Raw genomic sequence first — 18,225 nt, 5'->3', positions numbered from 1 at the left:
ATTATATTATCAATTTCTAGGAATTAAATTGTTTTAATCCACTTAGCATTAAAAATAGACATTAAAAAAAAGTAATTCTGAAAGCACTGCAGGATCAATAGGTATATTTAATATCAGTGCCCTGCAGGTGCTTGAGCAAATATTTTTTAAGGCCCTACTGTGGGTGAGTTGTGTAGTATTACTGGTGAAATTTCTGACTGAAGTTGATACATAAGTCAACTTTTTTTTTTTTTTTTTTAATTTATTTATTTGGCTGCGTCAGGTCTTACTTGCCGCATTTGAACTCAGCTCTGACTAGTTTCCTGACCAAGGATAGAACCCGGGCCCCTTGCACTGGGAGCTTGGAGTCTTAGCCACTGGACCACCAGGGAAGTCCCATAAGTCAACTTTAAAAAACACATGCACTATTACTCAAAAAATATTTTTAAAGTGAACTTTGAGATGATATACAAATTTTGAATGTTTTTGAACATTTGCTGTGTTTAGGTACAGAACACACAGTTCTTTTTCCTGCTACTACAGGTTATCGAATTCAGTGGATTGTATCAAGATTAAGTGTATTCCAAAATCATATGGGATACTTTGCAATTTAAAAGTGTAAATGTATAATGTCACATTTAAACAAATCATTATTATTTTCTCCTTACTACATTGATTGCATTGCTCTTAAAAATTTTTAAATTATAGAGTTATATAAATCAAAGTCCTTCATCTTAGGCTATCAGTAGTTTTCCAAGTAGGAAAGGCAAAATTTTTTTAAAAGTATTAGGTAAACTCTTCCTTTTATATTGAAAATCTGCCTTTAAAACATCAACTTAAAAAAAAATTGAATGGAAACTAAGAAATCCAATCACTTCTTAAGATATTGGTTTGACACAATGCCAAAGGTTGGGTTACTTAGAAAAATCCAGACTTTGAACTAAATTTTCTGGGGTCAACTCTAGTGCCTTGGGTCATCTATACAAGTTTTATACAAATTCATAAGAGAATAAAAGAGAAACTTGAGTAATATCAGAATGTTTTGCCCTGGAATGCAGAAAGAGAATCATAAAAGTAGTAATCCTTTAACATGAAGAGGAAGAGAAATACTCAGTGCCACTCCTAGTGTGAGATAATTGTCTTAACTTTCATAAAACATTTAGAACGAAGTGAGGGGAGAAAAGTGGGCCTACATTTTCTTTTCCCCAGCCATCACGTGGAAAGGTTAAATTATAAACTTAATATTCTTAGACCTTAAAAGGCACCTTGGCAGCTCTCCCCTTTCCTGGCTACATTACTACATCCATGCCTAACATATTAGTGGCTTTATTCTAAAATAGGGATCCTGATATTAATGTGTGGTTTCTGGCAGCAGCCTCACTCTTATATAACCACACCTGGTTTAAGTAGCTCCCCAGACCAAGCTTAAATTACAACTCTCTTGAGGAAAGTGGACATGATCTCTGTGCTTGGCTCAACTCAGAATCACACATATGTGGTATTCAATAAATATTATATGACGGTGATGATGGTGTACACAGAGGCCAAATGCCAACCTCTCTCAATTTCAATGGGGATTTCTAACAGGCAGCTGAGTCTGTTAATAGGCCAATTACATCATTTTAAGAGTTACAATTTTCCTCCAAATGAGTCAGAAAGGAAGGATTTATCTTTGAATTTAGGATGATCTTCCAAAGTACAGTAGGAGATAGGGAATGAATTAAAAACCAGCGAAACAGGAGGGGTAGAAATCAATTATATAGCAGGTAGATGAACAGAGCACTTGCAAATGAGCCCTCTCTAGCTGAGTCCACTGGCCAGGGGATTCCAGATTCTGGTTTATCCTGCTATCAACACCTGAATCAAAATGAAGAAAGCCAGGGACTTCCCTGGTGGTCCAGATGTTAAGGCTCCATGCTCCCAATGCAGGGTGCTCGGGTTCGATCCCTGCTCAGAGAACTAGACACATGCTGCAATGAAGATCCCGTGTGCCACAACTAAGACCCGGCATAGCCAAATAAATATTTGAAAAAAGAAAAAGCCAAACCAACGGGCATTCACAAGGAAGGCCTCCGCTTTTTGGGTGGCAGTTTCTCCATACTCCTATCTTCATTCTTTTGGACACTGGCAACACTGACTTCTGCGGGGCCTCAGTTTTCAACTGAGGCTGCTATGAAAAATACAGTAAAACAGCCTAACCTTAAAGCACTGTCAGACAACCTTGGTTGCTCATCAGAATCATTTAAAGCTGGGGAGCTTTAAAAATACTCATCTTTGAGCCCCACCTCTAAACCTTTTTCTTTAACTTGTGTGGAGTGGGACTCAGCTATCACTATTCCTTAAGAGCTCTCCCAGTGATTCTAGTTGCAGTCAGGGCTGAGAAACACTGCAATAAAGACTCAGCAACATGTATATACACATAATGATTTATATAAGTGTACATTTATGTACACATATGATTTGCGTATATGTTCTTTTTTTTTCTCTTTGTTCACTTTTTTCCCTGTCTGCGGTTTTCAAACAAATGAAAGAATATTCCTTGCTAGGAGGCAGGGCAAGACATGACAAGAGCTGGCTAACATCAGCTGGGCATACCTGATTTGGTGTGTGAAGTACATGTAAGAGGGATCATTTTGATTCATTAAGGCAATCAGTGACATTTCAACTATGAGTATACCCTTTCATTCCTCAACACTCTTGTCCTCCATAAATATATCAAAACAAAACTTTTACATGTTTATTTTACTGAAAAAATAAGACTAAAGAATTCTAGATTTTAGATAGCTGCTCCACCATTAAAAAAAAAACTACCTTATATAAAACTGCTTAATTTCACATTTCTGAGCCTGTTTCTGTACAGTTAAATATGTTTCCAGGAAAGCGTATTTTTAATGTAATGGGAAGACCAGACATGAATTAAGAGAAAGACAGATTTTGAATTTCCCACCTCCTCACCTTTTTGAAGGAAAAATATATGTCTCTTGAGAGCTTTCTTGATTTATCCCAGGATTTTTTTCCAAATCTCATTCTTAACAGTAACAACAACAAATTCCCTGCTTTTTGGAATTAATCCACCAAACAAGCAATGTACTCTTAAAATGTACTCCATGAGAGCCTGCTCTGCTTGCCTCCCCATCAAATATATAGGTCCATATAAATTCCAAATCTCAAAAAACCAACATACAAACCACTCAGAATATTTTTCATGAAAAATCTGTTTTAATTAAGCAATAAAGGGCAACGCAAGTTCAGAAATAGGTCCTGTTGTGCAAGAACTCGGCAAAAAATGACAGCTCCAGATGGGGTATCTGCAACCATGCAGAAAGAATGGCTAGGCTTCTAGCAGTCCTATCCTCCAGGGAGGGTCCTGACTTAATGCCCACTTCAGGAATACATGGTCATCTGCAGCCACTCTTGGACAGAAACCTGAATCAGGCCATCTGCATCTCTATCCAGGGATTTGAAGGCACGGAACATGGCATCCAGGCGAACCAGGCAGCTGATGAAGTTGTTAAAGTCCATACTTCCATCCTCCTCGGCGTATCGGCGGACAATCATTTGGTAAAGTTGCTCATTTAGTTGGAAGCCTGCTTCCTGCAGAGCCCCCCAAAGCTGAGAACTTCCCAAAAATCCAGATTGGTCCCTGTCATACTGCTTGTAAACACACTGCCATTTCTTGATGTTGTTCCAGAGATACTTAAATTCTTCAAAGCCCAGCTTCCCAGTCGTGTCACTGTCCATGATAGATACAATGCTCCGGCAGGTGTCAAGACTAAAGCCATCAGACTTCAGATCCTTGTGCTTAGAAAGGACTTTGTTGAGAATATTCATTAGGTCAGTGGCACCCACCTCCATGTCTGGTCCAGCCAGCTGAGCAAACTGTTGCCGAAAACTCCTAACTTCCTCACTTTCATTGGCCTCCACGTTGGTGAAATGTTGCTGAGTAGGTGGTGGTTCTGGGGTATACTGAGCAGCCGCAGCTTCACTGATAAAGTTCACAATTCCTCCAACTATCCCTCCAATATTCCCTCCTCCTCTTCTCTGATCACCTCCTCCAAGAAGGCCTCCAAGGGCTTGTCCAAGACCTTGATTTGCTCCTTCCAATATAGCCTTTGCAAGAAACATGCTTTTGGTTTACCCAGCAAGGATAAAAGCTGCTGAAATCTTGGAGGTGGTATGAGAGATGAAATGGAGTCTAAGTAGCTTACATGTGGAAGAACTGGCTTTTCTGTACCTGCCTGCACTGTACCACACCCTGGGGTGTGATGCTTTACCTCCTACTGAAGTTGCCTGAATTCCACTAGGTCCTAGCACCTGCCATTTTTCAGAGGGCCTCAATAAAATATTCCTAAATTACAGTATATCTGACAAATTAGAAGAAATCATATTTTAAGTATAATATATTAAACTACAGATTTTTCTATGCTGTTAATTATTCTTAGTTCTCTTTCTCAGCAGGTGACATGGATTTTCCTAGCAGAAGAAAGTAAATGACCTAAGGATATCAAGAATTTCTTCTCTAAGGAATATTTATTGCTAGGGCACAACTGAAGAATTTTTGGGCATTAGAAAAATATTTATCTAATTCTCTTCCTTTGCAAGATTTGCAATATCTAATGTTCTTAAGAAAAACTTGGAAGGGAGATTTTTTAAATGCAGGGTCCCTAGATCCCATGCTCTGAGCTTCTGATTCTGCGCAGTTTGGTGTCACATTCATGATCTACATTTCTGGAATCTTTTGGAAGTATAACATTCACATAGAAAAGTGTAAAAATCACAAATGTATAGCTCAAAGAATTTCACAGACTGCAAATAGCCCATGTTATAAGACCCAGATCAAAAAGTAGAACACAAGCAGGACCCCTGAAGCTTCTTCATGTCTCTCTCCTCTTCCAAGGGTAACCATTATTCTGACCTCTAACACCACAGATTCAATTTTGTACTTTAAATAAATGGAATCATACAGCATATGTGTTTTTTTTTGGTATTGTGTTTTTAAATTTTAAAAAATTGTGGTAAAATACATATAACATAAAATTTACCATCTTAACAATTTTCAAGTACACAGTTCAGAAGCATTAACTACGTTCACATTGTTGCACAACCATCATCACCATCCAACTCTAGAAATTTTTTTCATCTTGCAAAATAAACTCTGTCCCCATTAAATATTTCCTTCTCCCCCTAGGCCCTGGCAAGCACCATTCTACTTCATGTTTGTATGAATTTGACTGTTTTAGGTATCTCATATAAGTGGAATCATACAGTATCTGTCCTTTTGTGTCTGGCTAATTTCACTTAGCATAATGTCTTCAAGGTTCATTCATGTTGTAGCACATGTCAGAATTTATTTCCTTTTTAAAGCTAAATAATATTCTATTGTATGGATATAACACTTTGTTTATCCATTCTTCCACTGATGGATGCTTGGGCTGCTTCCACCTTTGGGCTTTTGTGAATAATGCTGCTATGAACATAGGTGTACAAATATTTCTTCAAGTCCTTACTTTCAAATCTTTTGGATATATACCCAGAAGCAGAATTGCTGGATCAAATGATAAATCTGTTTTTAATTTTTTGAAGGACCACCATACTATTTTCCACAGTGGCTACACTATTTTACATTCCCATCAACAATGTACAAGAGTTCCAATTTTTCCTCAGACTTTTTTTTTTTTATCATAGCCATCCTGATGGATATGAGATGATATCTTACTGTAGCTTTAATTTTCATTTCCCTAATTTTCATATACCTGTTGGTCACTTGTATGCCTTCTTTGGAGAAAATGTCTATTCAAGTCCTTTGCCTATTCTGGATAGGGTTGTTTGCTTTCTTGTTGCTATTTTATAGTTCCTTCTACACTCTGGATATTAACTCCTTATCAGTTATATGATTTGCAAATATCTTCTTCCATTCCATGAGCTGTCTTTCCACTCTGTTGATAGTGTCCTTCAATGCATAGAAGTTTTTAACTTTTATGTAGTTAGTCCAATTTATCTAATTTTTCTTTTATTGCTCATGTTTTTGGTGTCATATGCAAAAAATCAACAAGGAATCCAATGTCACAAAGCTTTTCCTCTATGTTTTTGTCTAAGGCAAAACATAATAGTTTTAGCTCTTAGGTTTAGGTCTTTGATCCATTTTGAGTTAATTTTTATATATGACATAGGGTAAGAGTCCACTTCATTCCTTTGCTTGTGGTTATCTCAGCACCATTTGTTGAAAAGATTATTCTTTCCCCATTGAATGGGCTTGGCACCCTTGTTGAAAATCATTTGTATGTACACACATGTACACACATGAGTTTATTTCTGGGCTTTCTATATTATTCCATTGGCTTATATATCTGTGTTTATGCCAGTACCACGCTATTTGGATTACTACAGCTTTGTAGTAAGTTCTGAAATCAGGAAGTGTAAGACTTTTAACTTTGCTCTTTTGCAAGACTATTTTGGAAATTCAGTCTCCCTTGAGATTCCATGTGAATTTTAGGATGGATTTCCCTACTTCTATTAAAAAATGTTGTTGAGACTTTGATAGGGATTGCACTGGTTCTGTAGACCACTTTGTGTAGTACTGACATCTTAGTATTGTCTTCTAATAGATGAACATCAACGTCTTATCACTTATTCATGTCTTCCTTAATTTCTTTCAACAACAGTTTTCAGTTTTCAGTGTATAAGGCTTCCACCTTCTTGGTTATATTTATTCCTAACTATTTTATTCCTTTTAATGCTTTCTTAATTTCCTTTTCAGATTGTTTATTGTTAGTTTACAGAAACACAACTTAGTTTTGTGAGTTGATTTGTATCCTGAAACTTTGTTGAATTTATTAGTTCTAACAGTTATGTGTGTGTGTTGTCTGCAGGGTTTTTTACATCTAAGATCATGTATTTTGTGAGCAGAGATAATTCTACTTCTTCCTTTCCAACTCACATTCCTTTCATTTCTTTTCTTGCCCAACTGTTTTGGCTATGACTTCCAGTACTATTTTGTATAGATGCAACAAAAATCAGGCACCTTTTCATGCTCCTAATCTCAGAGAAAAAGTTTTTAGGCTCTTACCATTGAGTCTGATGTTGGCTGTGGGCTGTTCATACATGATTTTTATTATGTTGAGGTACTTTACTTTTATTCCTAGTTTGCCAAGTGTTTTTATCTGAAAGAGTACAGAATTTTGTCAAATGCTTTTTCTGTATCAGTTGAGATAACCATGTTTTTCCCCTTCATTCTGTTAATGTAGTTCATTACATTGACTGATTTTTCCATGTTGAACCACCCTTGCATTCAAGGAATAAATCCCACTTAGTCATGATGTAAAATTCTCTTAATGTGCTATTGAATTCTGTTTGCTAATATTTTGTTCAGGATTTTTGACTATTCATATGGACATTGGTCTTTAGCTTTCTTTTCATGTACTGTTGACTCTTGAACAAAATGGGTTTAACTATGTGGGTTCATTTCTACTAGGATTTTTTTCAATATGTATGTACTACAATACTACACCATCTGAGGTTGTTTGAAACTGTGGATGCAGAACCATGGATATGTAGGGCTGATTTTAAAGTTATATGCAGATTTTTGACTGCACAAGGGGTTGGTTCCCCTAACCCCTGCATTGTTCAAGGGTCAACAGTAGTATCTTTTTCTGACCTTGGTATCAGGATAATGTTGGCCTCACAGAATGAGTTAGGAAGTATTCCTTCCTCCTCAATTTTTGGAAAGAGTTTGAGGAGGACTGATACTTAATTCTTCTTGAAACATTTGGTGAAATTCACAAGTGAAGCCATCTGGTCCTGGGATTTTCTTTGTTGGGAGGTTTCTTAAAACTTACTCATTCAATCTTCTTACTAGTTATAGGTCTGTTCAGATTTTTTTATTTCTTTGTGAGTCAGTCTTGGTAGGTTGTATATTTCTAGGAATTTGTTCACTGTATCTAAGTTACCCAATTTGTTGGCATAGAGTTGCTCATAGCACTCTTTCCTAATACCTTTGTTTCTGTTAAGTTGGTAGTATTGTCCTCTCTTTTCTGATTTTGTGTGTCTGGCTTTTTTGCTCAAAATTACATTTGTGAGATTTGATTTTATGTTTTTAATATGTATCTTGAAAAGTCAGTCTATGACAGGTAGTCTCAGACAATATCTTGAGAAACCTCAGCCTTGATACTAGGTAGAATCAGAGTACAAGTCCTCCAGAAGTCTCTGGAAATTCTATTGGTAAACTCAGGGAAAAGTAGCCAGGATGTAACTAAATCATTATATCTCTCAGCATTTTGGACCTTAATTTCAATCTCCTAAATGGTAATAATAGTATCTCCCTGTCTACTTTATAATGATTCAATTTCATTTATCATGCTTCAGGACTTAGACTCAATATTTAAGAGAGATAGATGAATGCATCAGGGTCACTGTGCTTATGGGTAAGAAGACCTACAGAAACCTAGGTGTTGTAATTATAATCTGAAGTCTATTTCACATCTATACCATTAATACTAAACTATTACATTTCTATATAATATTTGCATATAATATTCTTTGGTATCTAGGTCTCATATAATTCCTCTGAAAGACACAAACATTCAAGATAAGGAAAGAAAAACTCAAGAGATGTTAAGATACTTTGAAAAGGTCATACAGCTAATACGTTATCTAAACAGTGGATTATCAAACCACTATGAGTCCCCAAAGGGGATAGCAATAAGTTCTGTTGAGGCAAAGGATAGGAGAACATTTACCTATAGAAAAGATAATGTGTAGGCCTAACTATAGGCTAAGTCAGAGTTCTCCAAACAGACAAAGGATATACATGAAGGGGTGGTATTGTGAAAATATAGAGGAACTAAAGGATGTGTGGAATTCAATAGATGGTGAATAGTTCAACATGATGAGAGTTTACTGCTGGAAATGATAGGAGATAAAGGCTCAATAGGATAGAATGAAATTGGAGAGGACTTTGAATAGCCATTTGACAGAGTCTATCTCACAGGCTACTGTGGAAACTCCTAAGCTTCAAGTATAAAATCAAATAGTATTCCATTATATGAATATATCACGTTTTTGGTTACTCATTCACCTGTTAGTGGATATTTAGGTTTTCTGCTGCTGCTGCTGCTAAGTCACTTCAGTCATGTCCGACTCTGTGCGACCCCATAGACAGCAGCCCACCAGGCTCCCCCGTCCCTGGGATTCTCCAGGCAAGAACACTGGAGTAGGGTGCCATTTCCTTCTCCAATGTATGAAAGTGAAAAGTGAAAGTGAAGTCGCTCAGTTAGGTTTTCTACTTTGGAACTATTATGCATAGTGTTGCTAATAGCAATCATGTGTCACTGTTAACTTTTTTTTTTTTTTTTCAGGAAAACCTTTTATTTGTTTATTTTGGCTGTTTGACCTAATAGTTTTCTTTCTTTCTATTTTATTTTATTTTTTAACTTTAAAATATTGTATTGGTTTTGCCATATATCAACATGAATCTGCCACAGGTATATACATGTTCCCCATCCTTGAACCCTCCTCCTCCTCCCTCACCATACCATCTCTCTGGGTCGTCCCAGTGCACCAGCCCCAAGCATCCAGTATCGTGCATCGAACCTGGACTGGCAACTCGTTTCATATATGATATTACACATGTTTCAATGCCAAAAAATATGGAACGCTTCACGAATTTGCGTGTCATCCTTGCGCAGGGGCCATGCTAATCTTCTCTGTATTGTTCCAATTTTAGTATATGTGCTGCCGAAGCGAGCACCACTGTTAACTTTTTAAGTTCAATAACTTAATAACTTTTTAAGTGCAAATAGGAGATTAAATGAAAAATTACTTCATGAACTGTATAATTCTTGAATTAAATAATGATTATTCTATCTATGACTGGGGAGAGAATAGTAGCTGGGAGACCCTGCTCTGCATAGGACATGGGGGCAAGGTCTCCTTCTGCCACACCTAGTGTTTTGTATAAAATTCTCTGCCAACTAGTTTTATGGCACTAGGACTCCAATAACTGGTCTCAGGGGCACCATGAAATGATCTCTGTAAATACCAAACGCAAAATGTCTTCCTTTACCACATTGAGGAAGCACCACAAAAGGACTTCTTCCCTTTAGGGGATTACAAGGGGCCATCTGGCCTCAGACAGATTTAAATCCATTCATATAAGCTTCTCTCTGAGGAAATTACATGGGCTTTGTTTTTATAATATTGCAAAATTAACTTGACAGCATCCATTGCCATATAAAATGTGCCTCCTTATGCTCATATGAAGTGTTTTTTGCTGAAGTTTAAATCCAATTCTTCTCATTTATTTTCTGTGAAGATAGAGAGCATTTGGCTAACAGTTTCTCATAAGCCATCATGGAATAAAAGACTGTTATTAGATTAACAAGCCTTTTCTTCTCTGGACTATTTAATCCCTTATAGCTATTTATTAGACCATTAATAGGAACTTTGGTTGCTGTCTGGGCAAACTCTACTGTCCAGATCTGGAGAGAAAGAGTAGGGGAAGAGGCCACATTCAATGGAAAATTTAACCTCAGTTTGAGGGGGGAAGAGTTACTGAACTTATTGAACTTAAAAAGTCAATAGTGATACTCACATGCTATTAGCAACACTATTCATGATAGTTCCAAAGTAGCAACAACCTAAATATCCATTAACAGGTGAATGAATAAACAAAAATATGATACATTATATAATAGAGAATTATTTGGCAATAAAAAGGGATGAAATTACTGATACATGCAACAACACAGATGGACCTCAAAAACTGCCAGACACGAGACTATATATCGTAGGATTCCATTCATTGAAATGTCCAGAAGAGGCAAATCTATACAGACAGAAAATCTCTAGTCTTGATTCTAGACCAAGTCTAGAATAACACACGGGGACTTACAACTCTATGGTGGTTGCCTAGGGACGGGAGATAAGTAGGTAACAGGAATGAACAGTTAAGGACACAAGGAATAATAATAGAAAAACTCTAAAACTGATTTATGGTAAACAGTAAAAAAATCATAGAACTGTATGCTTAAAATAGCTGAATGTAAAATATGCCTCAAGAAAGTTATTTTTTAAAAAGTCCAGAGACAGTCTGTAGTAAAAAGAATACTGAACTAGGACTTCTGGTCCCAGTCCTGTGACTAACTAGCTGTGTAGTCTTGAGCATGCAACTTCCTCTCTTGAGCTGGAAGCTTTCTGCAAAATGAGGAAGATGGGCAATTTCACACTAATCATCCTTTCAGCTCTAGAATTCTGAGTCTAGATCTTCATGTGCTATGAAGTAGCAGCTTCATTTTTGCATTGTTTCCTTCTCATGCCTGAGTATTTTTATGCAATATATGAATTTAATCTCATCTTTTTCTTGGGTCTGATTCTATAACTTTTAAAGACATCCTTACTTACTCTTATTTTTGCTTTGATGTACTGTCTTGTTTTCAAAAGTATTTCGACAACCTATCAAGTATGTTGCTCCTCCAGACAGAATTCCAAGGTTGGGGGACTGCAGTGGGTAAAACCCAGAAGGACACACGGCTCCCACTTTCAGTGAAGCCTCTCTGTCAAGTGGGGCTTTCACCTCACTGCAACATGATCTGAACCAGACCTTCCTAATTTATTGATGAGAATGTCATGTTGCATGAAATCAAAAGCCTTTCTAGAGTCCATATAGATAATATATATTTCTTCTTTATCATCTTGGACTGTCACTCTGTCATAGGAGGAAATTAAATTGGTCTGACACAATTTGCTCTTTACAAAGCCCTATTCTTTACCTCCTTACACTCTTTGAGGAGGCCAGCAACTGCTCACTTGCTCCAATAAAAAAGTTAAGCTTTAATCAATGCCCTCTCCTTCCTGTTTCCTCTAAGTGTCTCCTCGGTAGATTCACATTGCGAAGCCAAAAAGAAAGCATATAATTCTCATGCTTGAAAGAATATTTCTAAATAAAACAGATAACTAATGAGAACCTACTGTATAGCACAGGGAACTCTACTGGGTGCTCTGTGGTGACTTAAGTGGGAAGGAAATCCTTAAAAGAGGGGATATATGAACACTGATTCACTTTGCTGTGCAGCAGAAACTATCACAACATTGTAAAGCAACTGTGTGTGTGTGTATGTTCAGTTGTATTCAACTCTTTACGACTCCATGGACTGTAGCCTGCCAGGTTCCTCTGTCCATGGGATTTTCTAGGCAAGATTACTGGAGTGGGTTGCCATTTCCTCCCCTCCAAGCAACAATAATCCAATAAAAATTCTTAGTACATAAAAAAAAAGGATATTTAGACCATTCAGGGAGGGAAAATATTGGGTTAGTCAAATGTTACAGAAAACTCAAATGAATGTTTTGGCCCACCCAATATTATGATGGACTACACGGGGGGATTGAGTTAACCTGAGAACTGAAGAGGGAAATGGTTGGTCATATAGGACCGTCCAACTTTCAGGATGGCTTGTACAACTGGATAGAAATGTTCATCTAGTCAACTCAGAAAGTTATATCCTTCTTCTGTTAATTATATCATATGAGCTTTACAGTATATTTCATATAACAAATTCTATTAATTGAGACTAGAATCAAGATGAGTTCTTTTCACATGAGTTATGAAATATTTAAGTACATATCAAACCTGAACTGGAAGTTTAAAGGGTAGAAGAAAGGGGAGCTAGGGGAGGGGTAAATTAGGAGTTTGGGATTAACAGATACCTACTACTGTATGTAAAACAGATAAACAACAAAGTACTACTATATAGCACAGAGAACTATATTTAGTATCTTATAATAACTTATAATGGAAAAGAATCTGAAAAAGAATATGTAAATATAGCTGAATCACTTTGCTGTACACCAGAAACTAACACAACATTATAAGTCAACTAATATTTCAATTAAAAATTAAAGGATAGAAGACTTCACTCTTTGTTGCAACTATTCATGTCTGGCATCGTGTAAGAAAGCAGACATGGACAGTACGTAAATAAATGAGCATGGTTGTGCCCCAATAAAGCTTTATTTATAAAACAAGCATCAGACTGGATCTCATCCATCAAGTGTAGTTTACTGACTGTTACTTTCTATATTTTCTAAACAGATGAAAATAAAATATGCTGGTAAATTTTAAGGACTGGATTGAAGGACTGCAGTCAGGGTTCATGGTGACCACTGTTCCACATTTGATTTAAAAGAGGTCACTCTGAATCTTTATTCTCGCCATATCTGTCTACTTCTTATTGACATCCTCCCCATTTCTAATTAGTGGTATATCATTCATCTACAAAGATGACAGGAACTAATCACTCAGCTATAGTCTGCCACAAGTTCAGTCTTTTTACCAAAACCATTATGCACACGAGAGACCACAGGCTAAGAAAATTTAGATATTTCCATTTTGTAAAAAAATGTGAAAAGTATGATTTTTTCCATTTGTGCCTTCTAGCCAGTACTTAATTCTTCTGGTTTTACTATGTACTTTGTTTAAATATTAGACAGGAAAGATGTGTGTGTACTTTAGCACTTTGACAATCCAGCACTTTTGACTATTACAAATTTTCTGGAGATCTTTTAGGACTGTTTCTCATTGTGTGGAATGCATGTGTTTCTTTATCCCAAGTTCTTCCTGTATGCCCTGTTCTTGACATTAGTTCAAGTGTTAAATCATGAGCTAACAATAATAAGCATCCTTGCTTGCCATTCCCTGTAGGGTGCTGGGGAGAGAAGGTAGGGTGCTGTATTATACAGATTTCCATGCTGAGAGTTAGGAAAGGGTACTTAAGAGGCTTAAGTGACTGGAAATAAACAGAAAAAATCTTTCTAAGTGGGGTGGATTAACAGTTTTATTCAGTTGTGCAAGTTGTGCTCAAAGTTTAAGACCAAATGTCCCACAGAGTCAAAACCATTTACTATCTAGCTCTTTGCTGAAAAAGTCTGCTAACTGTTGAAATACAGGTTTGCCAGCAGTGAACACGAGAGATGTGGGTTCAATCCCCAGGTTGGGAAGATCCCCTGGAGTAGAAAATGACAACCTGCTCCAGAATTCTTGCCTGGAAAAATTCCAAGGACAGTGGAGCCTAGAGGGCTACAGTCCATGCAGTTGCAAAGAATTGGACATGACTGAGCACACATATACATATGCATGGTGATGGGTGCCAGGTGGAGCATTACACTGAATGTATCATGAGATGTAGCCTAGACGAGATGTGACTTGTCCCTAGTAAGAGGTGGATAACATGGTATATTGTCAAACTAGTAACAAAGAGACAACATGCGTCCTAACACATTTGAGAACTTTGTCTCATGGGTATATAAAATACTGCTGGCAGGGCGGCACAGGTTCAGCTCAAGGATACAGCACTGAAGAATGAATGAAATAAAGTGATGCTGTGTGGACACTATTATAACTGTAAAAATGACTGTGTTATAATTATTTCTGACTTAGCCAGTATTGTTTCTCAGTCCCATTAAGTGCATTTAAATCCCTTGGAGAGTGCTGGCAAAAAATCTAGTCTTGAAAACTGAATTATGAATATAAAAAATATTGAGAAGCCACTATTTTAAACTATTGTCTCAGCTCTCAACTCTAACTCATCTGAACTTTTTGACTAATCCAAATCACCCTCTGATCTAGACAGTTCAGTGTACATTCAGGAAAATAAAGAGGGTGAATGAAACCTAACGAGCAAAAGGGTATTTTTCCTTTTTTGTCAAAGAGATGAGACTTCTCCTAAGGAAATGATCCCAAACTACTGAACCATGCCATGCTTTGGATCATGAAGGCCACATTTCTGTTGAACCTTTAAATTATCTGCCATCACATATCTGACAATCTAAAGGAATGTGTGAGACTATCAGAAGGAACTGAATAGACAGAATTTTTTTTTTTTCAGGAACCAGACTGAGATGAAAATCGTTAAGAAGCTTTTTGCAGACTAGCCAGGAATGCATGTGGGAAAAAAAGAGTAAGGGAATGTGGAGAGATACTTAGGTCTCTCTACTTCCCCCAAATACCAACCACAACTGCACGAGACTTGGGGAGAGACTGAGAGAAGTAAAGAAAAAAGGGGAAAAGAAGGATCAATTGGGAAAGGCACATGGGAGGAGCCCTCTGCCCTGCAAAAATTTATAGCTACTGAAAGAACAAGAGGAACACCCCACCCTCTCTCTTTCCCACCCTTCTTCCTCCCCCACCCCTCATAAACACTGAGTTTAGCAAGATAAGCTACTCAGACAGAAACAAACTATGACATTACTGAACTTCTTTGTCTTTCCTGTGGAACACACACATACACACACATTCCCCAGCTAAATCTCTCAAAGAGAGCCTGGAAACAGGGATGTGCACAGGGTGTGGCAAGGACTGCATAGTTCAGCTTCTCAAAACAAAGCAAATCTTCACAGGCTCAGACATGCAGGTATATGAAAAACAAAAAAGGAAAGAGAAAGAAGAGACAGAGAGAAAAGAAAGGAAAGAAGGAAAGGAAGAAGGAAAGAAAGGTCAAATGCATTCTTTGTTAATTCTCCAGATTATCTTCTCTACCTTCCAGGGTGCTGGAGATCAAAAGTGTTTTAAAGACCAAATCATGGTCTATATCTAAAGCCAAGTCTACACACTACACAAAGAAATGAAGAAAACTCACAGAAATAATTGGTATGTAATGAAGGAATGCATGCAAAATTGTGATTGATCACACTGGCCACAAAGGCTCACCAGTCTCCAAACTGTTTGGAGTCAACTGTATTCTCTAGCTCAGAGTGAGTCACGCTGGCTTACTAGGGTTTATTGTAATCCTTGGTTTACACTCCCTTCCCTACTCCCAAATCTTCCCGTACATCCAGTGCTATAGAAACAATGAGGCCACTGGCAGGTATCATTAGTCATCAAAAGACAGAACTGGTGTCAACACAATCCTCTTACTGCTGGTATGACACCTCAACACCTGAAAGGCGGGGCAACCTCTATAGAGATTATTTTTAATCTTGATTAAAAATCTTGACAAGCGTAACGTCTGCCGTGCTCTGAACTTCCTTGGTCCCTGTTTCACGTCACTTTCCATTTCCACACTTTCTGTCCTTATTTGTATGTCCCTGCCATATTCCTTCCTGTCACCAAGTTCATATTTCTAAAAACTTTAAGATTGCTTTTATTGTTCCCAGAGCCATAACAAAAGATGCTATATAAATCTCATAGAAACACAAGTAATGGTACAAATGAAAAGAGCCTTTCTTTTCCCAATTTGCACAGTTACATCTAGTAATTTATCTCTCCTTTCCCTTAAATCTTCATTACACTTTTTAGCAGCACCATTGCAGTGATACATGACCTTTTCCTGGACAAGGAAAGATTATTTGTATGCTGCAGCAAGCCCGGAAGGGAGGTTTGCACAATCCATACAGAAGACGGTTGCTTATCTGCTTCATGTTAAAGAATAGTTCATCTAAGAGATCACAGAGTAAGTCATTAGGAACATTAATGAGCTCTGGGTAAGAAGAAAAAAAAGCAAGCTCTGTCCTGGTTTCTGTCATCAAGCTATAATTTCTTTGCAAAGTATCTTTTCCCAGTGGTAGATAGAGAACTGGGACTTCTGGTGCCAGCCAGGATGGAATGATCCCAGGGCAGCCTATCTCTCCTTCTCACTACAATCACAGACTCTCATTGAAATTCAAAAATCACTACTTCTGGGATTTCCCTGGCAGTCCAGTGATTAAGACTGCAGGGGCATTAAGACTGCCTCCAATGCAGGGGGCATGGGTTCAATCCCTGGTCGGGGAATCTAAAGATTCCACATGCCTTGTAGCCAAAATAATAATAATAATGTAAAAAAAAATTTTTTTAAAGACTTCCCTTTCCCCTACAGAAGGGGGGGGCGGGGGGAAGCAAGCACTATCTCTGGATAAAATACAGCAGCAGGAGGCAGTTGAAAAACAACTAGTTAAGCAGTGCAATTATGGAGGCCTGAAGGCAAAAGATGAAATTATTAAATTGTTGAAAGGGAAGAACTCTATACAGAATTCTATATATGTACAACCAAAATATCCTTCAGGAATGAATGCAAAATAAAAAGATCACAACCCCAATTATTTAACCAATCCTAAGTGTTTGCCCAAGTGAAAGGAAAATCTACATTCACCCAAAAACCTATATGTGAACACTTTGAACAGTTATATTCATAATAGCCCTAAGCTGGAAACCAAATGTTCCTCAGTTGGGGAATGGATACACCAAGTGTGGTACACAATAGAAATACCACTCAGCAATAAAAGGAGACAAATTACTGATACAGGCAACAATATGGCTGGATCTCAGATGCATTATGCTGAATGAGAGAAGCCAGACCCAAAAGGATATACTAAATGATTCTATTTGTATGGCATCTGGAAAAGGTAAATCTAAAGGGATAGAGTGACTGCCAGCAGTTAAAAGTGAGGGAAGGGCCTGACTACAAAAGCATACCTACAGGGAATTTTTCCCCCAATTATTGTGTATCTTGAATGTGGTGGTAGTTACACGCTTCTACGCATTTGTTAGAATTCACAAAACTATAATCATAAAGTGAGTTTTACTGTAAGTTTTACATATTAAAAGAACAAATTGAAAGAGAGAGAACTTGAAGTCTTGATGCATTTTTCCTAAGGAAACTTCTGACAATTCAGTTATCTAACTCCATGTAGATACATATTCATAAGCAGAAAACTGAATCCCCACTATAAGGACAAACAGTCAAGCTTTAATTAAAAACTTTGTTATAAATAAACTAAAATCTATTTGGTCTTCAGATGTTTTGGGGAAAGTCCAGAAACCTTCAGAATAGAATACTGCCACCAATGTCATCAACGTATGATTTTGACATAAATTTTAAAATTCTTGATAATTATATAAACCTTTCCAATTCTATACACAAATATGGTTATATGGTGACAATATTTATTTCTGGCCTGGTGTTTAAAAGAAACAGAAACCACAGTTGTTTGGGGGGTGGGATGGGAAGGAGGCTCAAGAAGGAGGGGATATATGAATACATATAGCTGATTCACCACAAACTAACACAACATTTGTAAAGCAACTATATTTCAATAATAAAATAAAAATAAAAAATAGACACTCATAATTGTGGCCATACACATATTCACAATTATGATTCTATTACTATTATTATTACTACTAGTGCTACTACTACTGCTGTTAAGGGGAAAAAATCAAAATCATGCAATTCAACTATGGGCTCAGTCTTGTTCTTTAACAGTGACCTAGCAAGTTTT

General features: G+C 37.2%; 2 protein-coding genes and 1 non-coding gene across 3 annotated transcripts in view; all 3 read right to left on the bottom strand.

The window, feature by feature from the left end:
* Positions 1–18,225, bottom strand: part of LPCAT2 (lysophosphatidylcholine acyltransferase 2) — a 65,088-nt gene that overhangs the window by 13,592 nt on the left and 33,271 nt on the right. The window lies entirely within an intron of this gene.
* On the bottom strand, positions 221–5,507 carry CAPNS2 (calpain small subunit 2). Its single transcript, XM_006053678.3, has one exon. The coding sequence runs from the start codon at positions 4,102–4,104 to the stop codon at positions 3,364–3,366; it is 741 nt and encodes a 246-aa protein (XP_006053740.2). The 5' UTR covers positions 4,105–5,507; the 3' UTR covers positions 221–3,363.
* On the bottom strand, positions 9,618–9,724 carry LOC112580503. Its single transcript, XR_003104898.2, has one exon. It is a non-coding gene; the product is annotated as a U6 spliceosomal RNA (small nuclear RNA).

This window comes from Bubalus bubalis, chromosome 18 (assembly GCF_019923935.1).
Source record: "Bubalus bubalis isolate 160015118507 breed Murrah chromosome 18, NDDB_SH_1, whole genome shotgun sequence".
NCBI lineage: Eukaryota > Metazoa > Chordata > Mammalia > Artiodactyla > Bovidae > Bubalus > Bubalus bubalis.
This window is presented reverse-complemented; position numbering and strand designations above follow the sequence as displayed.